The sequence below is a fragment of the Chiloscyllium plagiosum genome, unplaced genomic scaffold (assembly GCF_037043375.1).
Source record: "Chiloscyllium plagiosum isolate Xiang-an unplaced genomic scaffold, Cpla_swu_hap1 HiC_scaffold_35, whole genome shotgun sequence".
Taxonomy (NCBI): domain Eukaryota; kingdom Metazoa; phylum Chordata; class Chondrichthyes; order Orectolobiformes; family Hemiscylliidae; genus Chiloscyllium; species Chiloscyllium plagiosum.
In genome coordinates this window covers 36,945,133-36,958,204 of record NW_028270173.1, presented here as the reverse complement: position 1 = coordinate 36,958,204, position 13,072 = coordinate 36,945,133, and the positions used below count along the sequence as shown (strand labels likewise).

The window sequence follows — 13,072 nt, the reverse complement described above, 5'->3', positions numbered from 1 at the left end:
CCTTGGATGCTGCCTGACCTGCTGCGCTTTTCTAGCAACACAGTTTTCAGCTCTGATCTCCAGCATCTGCAGTCCTCACTTTCTCCTGTCACTGCATAAGCAGTGAAGCAGTGCTGAACTGGCAGAAGGTCAGGACTGAGGACAAACTGTGTTGCCAAACTGCATTTAATAAAGGAGTGCTAGTCTAACAGAAGATCAGTCGTGAGGGAGTACTGTACGGTCAGATGGTTAACGCTAGAAATGGCAGGGGGTCTCACTGTTAGAAAGTCTGTTCAAAGGATCGCCGAACTTTAAGAGGATTAGACGAGAATGTGTGTTGCACTGTCAGAGTTTCAATAATGAAGAAATGCTGCACTTTCAGACGATCAGTAATGATGGAGCGCAGTGCTGTCAGATGGTAAGTATTGAGTGAATGCTGCATTGTGCAAGGGTCAGTTCTGAGCGAGTGCCGCACGATTGGACAATTGGTACTGAGTGAATACTGCAGTGTCAGAGTGTCAGTAGTGAGGAACTGCTACACGGTCAGGTGATTCGTAATAACAGGATGACATAGTATCCCATTCTCTGAGGGTCAGTACTAAGGTTGTCCCGCAGTGTCATAGGGACAGCTGAAACGGTGTGCTGCACAGCCTGAGGTTCAGTACTGAGGGATGTGTAAACTGCAGAGGATCACTGCGGACGGAGTAATCAGTCAGACGTTTAGCACACAGGGAGTGAGTGACGATATAACTGCAAGTATCCTCTGTTTTTTGTTTCTGATTTACAGCATCCCCAGTTCTTTCAATGTCTATGAAGGAATAATGCACTGTCAGAGGATCAGAGACTGTGATTTGCAGCGCGTACAATAGGGGTTTGCCACTCTATTTCATTCGCAGTACCGCTGCAATGCTCCCAGAGATCCTATACTAAAGGAGCGCTTTCAGAGGATCAATACTGAGCGCTGCACTGTCAGCTGGAAGTATTACAGCTGTGCTGCTCAGTCAGACGATCAGAACTGAGGATGGGCCACAATGTCAGAAGGTTAGTAGAGTCTCGACTGCACTGATGGAGAATAACCATGGAGGCAGTGTTGCACTGTCAGTACGAAGGGAATGCTCGCGGTCAAATGATTAGTACTTAGAGTGAGAGTGTGTTTCACTGTCAGAGGGTAAGTCGAAAGTTTCTGCCGCATTATCAGAGTTCAGCAATGGGTATCTGCTGCACTGTCAGAGTGAATGTAATATGGATGTGGGATTCTATCTGAATCGCAGTACTGGGACAGTACTGAAAGCCAATACTGATAAAATGCTGCACTGTCAGATGGTCAGTACAGACGGAGTGCTGTAATGTCAGAGGGAAAGTATAAAATGATTGCCCCTTTTTCAGAATGATTAATACTGATGGAGTGCCCCAATCGAGAGGGTCAGGAGAGAGTACGTTTGTGTGCGGCACGGTGGCACAGTGGGCGGCACGGTGGCACAGTGGTTAGCACTGCTGCCTCACAGCGCCTGAGACCCGGGTTCAATTCCCGCCTCAGGCGACCCACTGTGTGGAGTTTGCACGTTCTCCCCGTGTCTGCGTGAGTTTCCTCCGGGTGCTCCGGTTTCCTCCCACAGTCCAAAGATGTGCAGGTCAGGTGAATTGGCCATGCTAAAATTGTCCGTAGTGTTAGGTAAGGGGTAAATGTAGGGGTATGGGTGGTTTGCGCTTCGGCCGGTCGGCGTGGACTTGTTGGGCCGAAGGGCCTGTTTCCACACTGTAATGTAATCTAATCTTAAATAAAATCTAATCTACTGCACTACTGTGAATCAACACTGAGACAGCGGCACTGACAGAATATCAGCACTGATGGAATGATCCACTGTCGATGGATCAGGACTGAGTGTGTTACACTGTCAGACGAACAGTAGATCGTCTATGCTGTACTATTACCAAATCAGCACTGATGCAATGCTGCACTGTCAGATTCTTAGCTGAGGGAATGCTGCAAGTCTGGTGGATAGTAATGAGGGTGTCTCTGCACTGTCAGAGTGTCAGTCGAAAATATATGATGCACTGGTAAAGACATTGCAGAAAAGAAGTACAGCACAGTCAGTGTAACAATACTGCGGAGGTGCTGCAATCCCAGAAAGTCAACATTGAGGGAATTCTGCACTGCCACATGGTCAGTACTATCAGAGAGTTAGTATGAAGGAAATGGTGCACATTCAGAAAGACAGTAATAAGTGAAGGATATGTTATCAGATATCGGAACTGACTGAGTCAGAGATTGTCTCATGGGCACGTTACTGAGGGAAGTGTCACAATATTAGAGGGTCAGAAGAGTGACTACCTGACTGTCAGAGAGTTATTAATCAGGGAGTGGTACACTGTAGACGGTCAGTGGATAGCATGAGTTGCACTCAAAGTGTATACAATCAGGATTTGCCAATCTATCTGATTCTCAGAACTGGGAGAGTGCTGCAATGCCAGAGGGGCTGTACTGGTTCACTGGTAGAGGGAATGTATGAAAGAAATGCCACTCTGTTGAATGATCAGTACTGAGGGAGTGCCGAACTGTCAGGTAGTCGGGAGACACGTAGTTTTGCAGTGCTAGTGAGTCAGCACTGAGACGGTACTGCATTTTCAGAATGGCAGGTGACAGAAAATGCTGCCCTGATATAAGGTCAGGACAATGTGAGGGCACTGTCATTACTCAGGAAGGGTCATTATTCAGGGAGTGCTGCACTGTCAGAGGGTGAATAATGAGGGAGTGTTGCACTGTCAGAGTGTCAGCACTGACAGAATGCTACACTGTAAGATGATTAGTACTAATATTGTCAGATTGTCTCACTGTTAGAGGGAATACTGCACTGTCAAAAGGTTTATACTGAGCGAGCATTGCACGGTCAGCGGCTCAGTCAGAGGGACTGGGCTTTGTCAGCGTTTCCAAGAACCATTACAAAGGGAACACTGTCAGAGGGTCAGGACAGTGGGAATGCTGCACTGTCAGAATGATAATACTGAGTGAATATTGCACTTTCAGTAGTGATGCAGAACAAATAGAAAGTTTTCAAAGCGTGCAACACTGCAAGTGAATTAGTAGTGAGGTAGTTGCTTCTGTCAAACTGCCAGTAGTGAGCAAGAGGTTCATTATCATAGCTTAATTTTTGAGGGAGTCCCTATTTTCAGGACTATGTCAAAGAGTGTCTCATGGTCAGATTGTCAGTTCTGAGGGAGGGGCGTTTTGTCAGAGAGTTGAGAGATAGAGCTCATGACTGTCAGAGTGTCAGTATTGACAGAGTGCTGCACTGTCAAACGGTCAATAATGAGGAAGTGCCACACTTCAGAGTGTCAGTAGAGACTTTGAGCTTCCACAGCCTGTATGTATTTAGGGTGTACCACTCTATCTCATTCTCAGCACTGGGATGGGTGCGAAGGGGTGGGGGGGCGGGGGGGGGGGGGGGGGGGGGTTAAGGTTGGTGCAATGTCAGAGATCGAAAGTATGGAAACCCTGCACTGTCAGACATCATCTGCTAAGCCTCTGATAGTGAGGCACACTTAAGCCTGTATAATTACGAGTGCAGCATTCCAGAAGTACTGATAATCTGGTAGTGCCTCCGTCTCATTGCTGACTCACGAACAATGCATTATGTCGTCTCTCCAGACCCTATTCCAGTACTCATCCTTCTCATACAGCAGCGATCACTTAATTATTTTCTTCTTACAGTGCCGCACTCTGCCAGTACTGACCATCTGATGTTGCACCGTTGCCTTAATACTGGCTTTCCGGCATTGCAGAAATCCCACAGTACTGTTTAAGATGGAGTGGCATCCTTTTCTTAGACACACTGTGACAATGTAGCACTCCCTCAGTTCTGGTATACTGAGAGTGCTGCACTTCTTCACTGAACACTCTGTACCAGTGCAGCACGCATTCTCTATGAGCTTTCTGACAATGCGGGAACTCCCTCAGTACTGCCTTTTGGCCAGTGCAGCATACTGTTTAACTTCCTTAGTTAAAAATCTTTGACAGTGCAGTGCTGTTTTCGTGCTGATTGGGAAACAGTGCAGCATACTCTTTCTGCTATCCGTCTGACAATGTAACACTCTCATTCCTGAACGTTTGATGGTGGAGCATTCCGTCAGTTCTGACCATCTGTCAGAAACTCTGTCTCAGCGCTGACTCACAACAGAATAGTATATACTTTCCCTTGACTTTCTCAAAGTCTGGCACAACCTCAAAATTAATCCTTATGATAGATTGGCGATCACTTAATACTTTCCCTCTGACATTGAGGAACCCTCTTTGTACTGACTGTCTGACAGCACAGAGATCTCTCAGTCCTGGCTTTCTCCCATTGCAGCACTGCCCCAGTACTGGCACTGTCTAACTTATGGAGTGCTGCGATTTCAGAGGATCCGAACTGAGGGAGTTCTGAACTGTGAGAGAGTCAGTACTGGGAGAATGAGGCACTGTATGAGTGTCACTACTGAGTGATTGTTGCACCGCAGGAGGGTCAGTACTGAAGAATTGTTGCACTGCAGGAGGTACCTTCTTGAAATATCAAAGGAAGTTGCACTTCCTCTGATCAGGATAATATTAATGTTCTTATGACAGTACTTCGAGGAAGATAAGGTAACATTTCATTTTTGAAGTGGCACATATTTAGGTTTTCATCAGCATAAGGTACATTCTGGCGTTTCTCTGAAATGGTTGGTCTTGCTCACTGAGGAAGTGTGCACATCTGCAGACTTCAGTGGAAATCACAGAACAGAATGCATCCTCATTCCTTGTGGAATGTAGGAGTGATGCACTGTTCCAAGGAAGAATGCCTAAAATGATAACAAAATACATATGAAGCACAAGCAAAAACGAAATAGGATTATAACAGGAATAATGTTTAATATACAGGTTAAGATCACCATCATCACTCTGCTCTTACTATTCCTCTACAGATACTGACAGACGAATCTAACCCACCTTTCTACCTCTGTATTTGTAACAAAGTAAAATTGAAAGCTTCAAACAAGCTCAAAATTGGCCACAGAAGGTCTAAATCAGATTTTAAGAATTACCAATGTCAGACTACAAATAATCCGTTCTCGACATCAGTTTGCAACTGCAACTTCAGAGATAGCATTTTTTACATCGTACAATAACTTTAGTAGAGCAAAATTAAACAACAAAATAATCGAATTGGCCTATGTTTTGAAGACAAAATCTTTATTTTCAGCGCTTTCACACAAAATGGCGTCATGAAAACACTGTTATTGGATAGTTAAAAGGAAATAACAAATCTGGTAAAATTACTCAAACGCTTTTGTAGATCTGTTGTTCTACAGACATAAAAGATGGCCTATTGGTTGCTTTTCTGAAGAAATCTATCAAAGTCAAGACCAGTTATTTTACATAAAGGCAATAACACTTTTTACTTAGGTCTGCATTCTCTAAGCATCCAGGAAGGGATAAAGGATGTGAGGAATGAAGCATTCACATTAACATTGCAAAAGCCATAGCCACACTGAACCTTTTTGGGAAAAAAAAGTTGTCCAAAATGTAATTCGAACTCTGACCACACCCTGCCAGACTGAACATCTGCCACAAGAGTTCTCGCATGTCCCTTAATATCTTCTACTTGATTGAACATACGGTTTCTTCCAGACTGGCTGTCACCAATTTCCATGTACCAACATGATTAACAGTCAATTTATTTTATCTATTTAAACACAATGGTCTTGAAGAGTGGTGAACAGTCTGCAGAACATTTTGATCAATAAGAAACCTACAAACAATTTCCAGGCCTGGAGTCATGAATAAATAAAGGCATGTTTTCTATTCTTTTTCATAAAAATTATTACCCATAGTCCAAAGGTCATCTTCTGCTCACAATTTCAACTTCACAGCTCTGAAACAACAATGATTTTTTTTTAAAAAGTGAAAACAAAATCAATTGCAATCACAGAGGGCAGGCATGATAGAGACATGATTGGAGCCGAGTTTTATGTGAGGCACTCTGTGACTCAAGTGTGGGGTGAAGGTGAGGAGTCAGGAAAATACAACTTGGCCAGCTCTAATGTCTCAATAATCTAATTGTTTTAAATGTGAAATTAATTGGGTCTATTTTAAGTGCCATTATGTTCATTTGGCGTTTTGTGTTAAAAATATTTAGCTACTGGATTTATTTGCGAGGGAAAGGAAATCATTTCAGTCAAAAGAAATATCAATATTAACCTAATGTTTCTTTTTACAATAATTGTGTAAGCCTTCCTGCATTCAGAACAGTTATTAATCTTTTCCTCGGTTTCTACACATACTGAGAATTCAGTGACATAAATTTCACATAAAGTCCTCATATCTTTATGAAGCATTTTGAGCAAACCAGTGAACACAGCAAAGCAGTAAGTCTGTTGTCAATTAATCCTGCTCAGGAATGCACTCCCCAGTGGAGGCAAGCATCCTCAAAATTTGTTCATCAAAATTCACCGATGATGCAGAGTTAATATCCAATTTTCACACTCGATTGAAAAGCAAAAGTAAAAGTCCTTATTTGTTTTCTGCTGGAAATATCACAGGACATGTGTAGCCATTGCCAGCAGGAGGTTGCATTTAAAAAGAAATGGCACAGATTTTGCAGCAGTAAAACCCGTTGAAACAGAGTTGATAGACAATATTTAACGAGTTAGGACAGGGTTTTTGATAGTATATAAATTTTATAGCCATTAACAGACACCTTCATAGCTTTCAAAGCACAATTTATTTATTCACAATTTCAAAAGATAGCATTTTTGTTTTCATCGGTGCTTTAACATCTACCTTTCTGTGCATCTATAATTTATCTGTTTTCCATCGATAACTTAATTTAACTTCAAAGCACCAGCATTTATTTCACTTTCTGGTTTGCTGCTGATGAGAATACCTCAACGTAATTGGCTCTCCATTACACTTAATAAAAGCACACAATCAACTTGGTGAAAAAGTTTGCTAACTTGAAGTGGGGAGATGGGAAATCCATGCCGACAGTGGACCACCGCACTCTTCTGAATTACTTTCTTCAATGACAATCTTTGGTGGACCTCCATCAGGACATGATATTCCTTTACATCTGGGGTGGCAAGATGGGTTTGTCGAACTTCTTTGGGGAATTAGCATCCAGGAAAGGTTCTTAATCTTGCTGACTTGTCAGGAGTCAGCTTGTTCTTACCCTGTTGGATGTGAAACAGTGGGGATCTTTGCTTCACATCTGCCTTTGACTGAATCTTTTTGGGAATGGATGGTTCCTATTTTTCTGAGGGAAGGAGAACAATGGCACACGAGTTAATGTTCAACCCTTCCCTCATTTGTCTGTATGTTCAGTGTTAACATGAGTTTGTAGAACTAAAAGAATGAAAGTCTTCTTCACTCATGACCACTTATACTGTAATCATTAACTAATTAAACTATTAATGATTAACTAATTACAGCTAATTGGTCTAAGAGATTGATGAGAGAATTTCTAATTTAAGCCGAATCCTTCTGGCAAAGATATTGAAGTTTGCAAGAGCAGTTGGATTTGAATTCGTTTGCTGTTGGAAGATCCATAAGTGGCCAGATGACTTTTAACTTCAACATGTCTGAAGCCGAGCTCCTAATCAATATTTCTTTTCTTTTTCTTTTATCTGGGCCTCGTCAGTGTTACCTGTCCATCAGGGTGAACTCATGAAAAAACCGACAGAAACGAATGAATCTCTCAGTTACCAGACAACGTCATTTGACCCTGAAAGACGGAGTTCTTACGCAATGGGCGAAGTAATTTGCATTGCCACTGTGACAGGATCTCTAAGTGTGGTAACCATCGTTGAGAACGTTCTCGTCATTATTTCCATCAAAATAAACAGGCATTTGCAAACTATTAACAACTACTTCATTTTCAGCTTAGCCTGCGCTGATATTACTGTTGGTGTAACCATGAATCTATTCACCATTTACAGTCTCATTGGCGACTGGCCTCTGGGGCCAGTGGTGTGTGATTTATGGCTTACTATCGATTACGTTGTCACCAATGCCTCTTCCATGAATCTCCTTATCATTAGCTTTGACCGCTACTTCTGTGTGACCAAACCCCTTAGCTACCCCGTAAGGAGGACGCCAAAGGTTGCAGGGATGATGATCGCAGCTGCTTGGGTGCTGTCATTTCTCTTGTGGGCTCCTGCCATTCTCTTCTGGCAGTTTATCGTAGGGCAGAGAACAGTAAGTGAAGGAGAATGTTATATACAGTTCTTCTCCAATCCTGCTGTCACTTTCGGCACTTCAATAGCTGCCTTCTATCTCCCAGTCACTATCATGGTGACTTTGTACATTTCAATATCACGTGCTAGCAAAAGTCGAATGAAGATGGATAAAAAGAATTGGTCTCAATCGAATAAGGAACCAGTTTCTCCCAGTCTGGAGGTGGGTAAGAGACAGATATCGAGTCAGAGGAACATATCAAATGCTTCTGATGGGCTGCCATAAGTGAAAACGCAAAATGGTATAATAAGTCATGGAATCATAATTGATCATTTTGGTGAAAGAGTGGAAGCGGTCTGGAGTGAGTCAACTTCTTCCAGCACAATTTCATTAAACAGAAACGTGGAAGCGTCTGTCCATGAGAATGGAAATGCCTGCCCTCCGATGGATAACTGCAAACTCTCTTATTTAAAGATGGCTAATACGTCACAAAACAGTAACGACAATGGAACCACACCAGGAATTAATTGCAGACATTAGTAGCAATAACGAGAAAGACAGAGAGATTACGGAAAGACAAAAAATCGATAAAACAATTTATAAGACTGTTCAGAAGAGGAATGTAACTGTAACCAAAGGAAGAAAGTGACAAGGACCATTCTGGCTATTCTCCTGGCATTCATTGTCACTTGGAGTCCATTCTATGTTATGGTGCTCATTCGCACGTTCTGTTCCTTTTGTTTTCCAGGGAAAATTTGGGATATCGGATATTGAATATTTTACATCAACAGCACTGTCAATCCAGCCTGCTTTGCACTCTGTAATGCTACTTTCAAGAAAACTTTCAAACACCTTCTCTTGTGCCAGTACAAGGACGTTGGTGCTAAAAACTAAAAAAAAGAACCACAAGAAAAATATTCTGAGTACTCCATGTAAAGTAATGATGGTGATTTTCAAATATACATATTTAAATCTATGGGGATGCGATGTGCTTTCTGCGTCAGAGAAGACTGAGTAGACCTTTTGAATTATCATTTTAGAAGCAACCTTTAATTTTATTCAATTAATTAGTAATACCTGTTATAACTGTTTTTACGATTTGTGACTAAACTAAGAGATGAAGATAATTGATCATTGTGGTGAATGAAAGGAGAAGGAGGTCATTATTTCCAATGTTATCCAATAAAAGCAAGTTAATAATCAGCTGAATTCTCTTACATAGTGAGCAGCGTACTGTGGACAGCGGTTGTCACAGTTGGACAAGTCGTTTTTATATAGGGTTATAGCCAAATCCACTTGATTAGATCATCTCTTTTTTGGATCAAGCAGACTCGAGGTGAGTGTCCATGTAGTCCCAAGAATTTAGTCTCCCCGCTGAATGAATAACAGCCAAAGAGCTGCATTTAGGGCAGAACCAAGTGTAAACTAATTGAATATATTTATTTAAATAAGGCAATGCCTAACGTTTTTCCAGCGCTCTCGCCTCTGTTAACATGTCTAACCTGGTCCGCTTCAGTTGATTGGATTCCAGCTTATTCATTGTTGTGAGAACAAACGTTTGCAGCCAGAAACCAATCCATGGCTTGAAGCCACACATGTGTGACGTGCAAATCTACAAACTCACAGTCACATATTTCAGGCTGATACCAACGCAACAAACTCATTCATCTCATGTGTTTATGATCTGTGTCATCATTGAACGAAAATTAGTAAGAATATAGCCTTGACTTCAATGTTCACTGAACAAGTAAGCTCACTGCCTTTGTGGATTACAGGCAGATTCGATCTGATCACTTCGGTCTTTCAAATCCCACATCTTCTCGGTTGGAGAGCTTGCCTTCCTCAGCTTCCATGGCCCACTCACTTCGTGTGCATCTCGGCTCAATGCCATCCCTCAGACTTGCTTCATGTGAATCAAGTCAGAAGCTAATCTTTCAGGCTTTCCCAGGTACCCTTTCCTTTTTGGTTCATTTCTGCAAACTGAAAAGATCAAATTGAAACATTGCAGATTGAGCCCTGTACAATGCACTGTGTGGACGTTAATTTAAAAACGTCTTTCTGAGACACAATAGATATATCATTCCTCGCACAATTGCACGATTGTCAGGTGTGGCCAGAACCACTAGGAACCAATAAACGCTCGGCCCCCAAATCAGTGATTTGGAGCCATGACCCTGAAATGATTCCAACGTTATTATATACAAATGGGATGAACTTTCGGAAGATATAATTTGCTGAATTTCCAAGTGGACGTGTTCACTTCTCGAATGACTCAATTTTCCAAATATTGGTGTGCATACTTCAAGCTAAGCTGATATGCAATCACCTCCGAACTCAGCCCCTGCTAAACCAGAAGACGCACTTTTCAGTATAAACAAAGAAGTCAATTTGTCTAATAATGTTGCTGACTCGCAATGATATTCCTCATTACCCCCTCGAGAGAAACTCAACAACATCTGTCTTATGTATTTAGTGTCGTTCTAAAGCACAAAGCAGGAACAATTACGAAAATATTGTTCAGCAACATTGGGTGACAGGAAAAATGCCATTGGTATAATAGACGGAGAAACGTTTTGTGAGATTGAGTGTGCAGTTGGAGGCACTTTATGCAATACTCTGCTATGGTTTGGAGGGGCGGGAAAATTGCCATGAACAAACAATCTGTGTAACCGATACAAGAAGTGCTCTTGTTTTCTTCCAAAGAACGCCAGCAGCAAAGGATTGAAAGGTCAACATTATCAGTGCATTCATATCTGACAAAAACTGAGTTAATATGTAAGTCTGCAAATGGGGTCTACAGCCACGTTGGAACACACCATAGCTAACTCTTCACAGCCTGGAAACAACCGAAGTAGGAAAACTAGTTAAAGGAGGCAGCGTTACGAGCAATTTTCAGAATAAACATTTAGGTACCAATGTTCGAAAAAAAAACATGGAAAAGGCGATATCAGACTTAACTATTATCCAACATTATGGAATACAAGATGAGTTTTGACCAGTGCCATCCGTTCACATGTTTCAGAGATTATTCTTTCCATTCCTGGTTCTCTTCCTTGCTCTCATCAGGTGCATTAAAAAGGTCTTCCGCAGCTTTTTGTTTCACTAATAAAAGTTCAATAGCACCCATTTGTCTTCCTTATCTCAGACTTGGCCCTTTCAATCTAATTAAATTGGTTTGTCATTTTTCCCATCATTTGAAAGAGCCACTCCCTGTTCTGCTATACAAATAAACGAGATACAAAATCCTGAACTTTCATCTCCTTCCTTCCCACCACCAAAGGTCCCAAACAAATGAATGCAGTTGAATCACTGACTGTTTTTGTTTTATTTCTCCAAATGGTCAATTATATCTCCTGTTCACAATGTTATCTCCTTTCTATTGAAGGTATCAAATGCAGATTGAAATATTATTCCTGTACACTACTGTTCAGTCCTCAGTCTTTGTCCTCAATCTTTTTCGTCAGCTTCCAGTTGCATTGACATTTTGCTTTCACTCTATGCAGTCTACCCTCAATCTCCGATGTTAGTATACCTTTAAGCTCAAATGAAGAATGCCATTTTATATTTGTTGAATATATAACTTTAAATCTTGCAAGATATTGTTTATATATATCATGACGTAAGTACTGCTTCCATTCTCTTGGAAAGTACACACAGATATTGAAGGATGGTTATGCACAGCCCCTGAAAGTGGAGGGGATGTGGTTATGTTCCTGGGGTGGGGATTGCCTCATGAGGTACCTGGCTATGAAAAGGTACACAGTCCTGGAATCCACTATTGTCATAAATCTGGGAATAGCAGGATGTGATTTCTGAGGTGTTACCCAATGGGTGGTGTCAAATGTGAATAGCTAGACCTCAAGTATTGAAAGTTGAGTCACCCCAATAATCACAGCCAACTTACTTGAAGTAAGTACCGTTAACAGGATGGTTGTTTTACTCATGCAGAGAAATGCTAATAATATAGCTTGAATTCCTGGAGCTTACAATGAAGACTATTAAGACTCAAGTAATTGTTTTGGGTCTGGGTTCAAACGGAGGCCAGACCAGGTGAGGACAGCAGTCTCTTTTCTAAAGGAAAGCGAATGAACCAGATGTTTTTATTTCCAACAAATGACAACAGTTTCATGGTCACCATTAGATTTTTGATTTTTTTAATGTGATTGAATTCAAATTCACCGTCTGCTATGGGAGGATTCAAACCCTGAGAACATTAATTTAATAAATGAATTCATCTTTTTTAAATTTGTATTTCTGTCATGATTTTTAAAATTAAATTTTGAACAAGTCACTGCGTTATTTCTTGAAGTGTTTTAGCTCTTTCGTCCACTAAGATAGACATATATTATTGTATTGGTTCCTTGACTATTTCCTTGCATGCCATTATAAATTTCCTGACTCTACTGAAATGGAACCACGTTGGTTTTTGCTAAACATTTCCATTATAAATATTTAGTGCAGAAGTTGCAGTACATTGTTACGTTTTTGCTTTTTTTTTCATTGTTTTACTCTGTTATTATTTGAGAAAATCACTGTTCATATACTCCTTAGGCAAACTTTGTTTGGTAACTTAGTATGACACTTCTTTTGAACAGATACAATCCTCATTGGCAACAGTTAGAACACTTCCATTGTTGGGTTTCTGTTCATTGCGAAAATGTATTTTATTCTTAGTTATGTATTAGTTCCTCAGATGTTAGACATTGTTCGTCGACAATTAGGTATTCTATTGCATTTTCCTCATCAACTATGGCCAATCTTCCCCTCTGATCTTCATAGCTTAATTTGTCTAGATTTAAGGCTGTGGTTTCTGATTTTACACTTAATATGACATTTCTCATGTTATGGTCACACTTTCTTAAATTATCATTTGCAACAAAATTATTAGCTGCCCATTTTATGTTG

At 41.0% G+C, this 13,072-nt stretch overlaps 1 protein-coding gene across 1 annotated transcript; it reads left to right on the top strand.

The window, feature by feature from the left end:
- The first annotated feature begins 592 nt into the window (after nt 1–592).
- On the top strand, nt 593–12,519 carry LOC122541321 (muscarinic acetylcholine receptor M2-like). Its single transcript, XM_043677978.2, has 2 exons — nt 593–1,020; nt 7,632–12,519. Exons 1-2 carry the CDS (start codon nt 1,011–1,013, stop codon nt 8,450–8,452), a joined length of 831 nt encoding a protein of 276 aa, XP_043533913.1. The 5' UTR covers nt 593–1,010; the 3' UTR covers nt 8,453–12,519.
- Nucleotides 12,520–13,072: the final 553 nt, after the last annotated feature.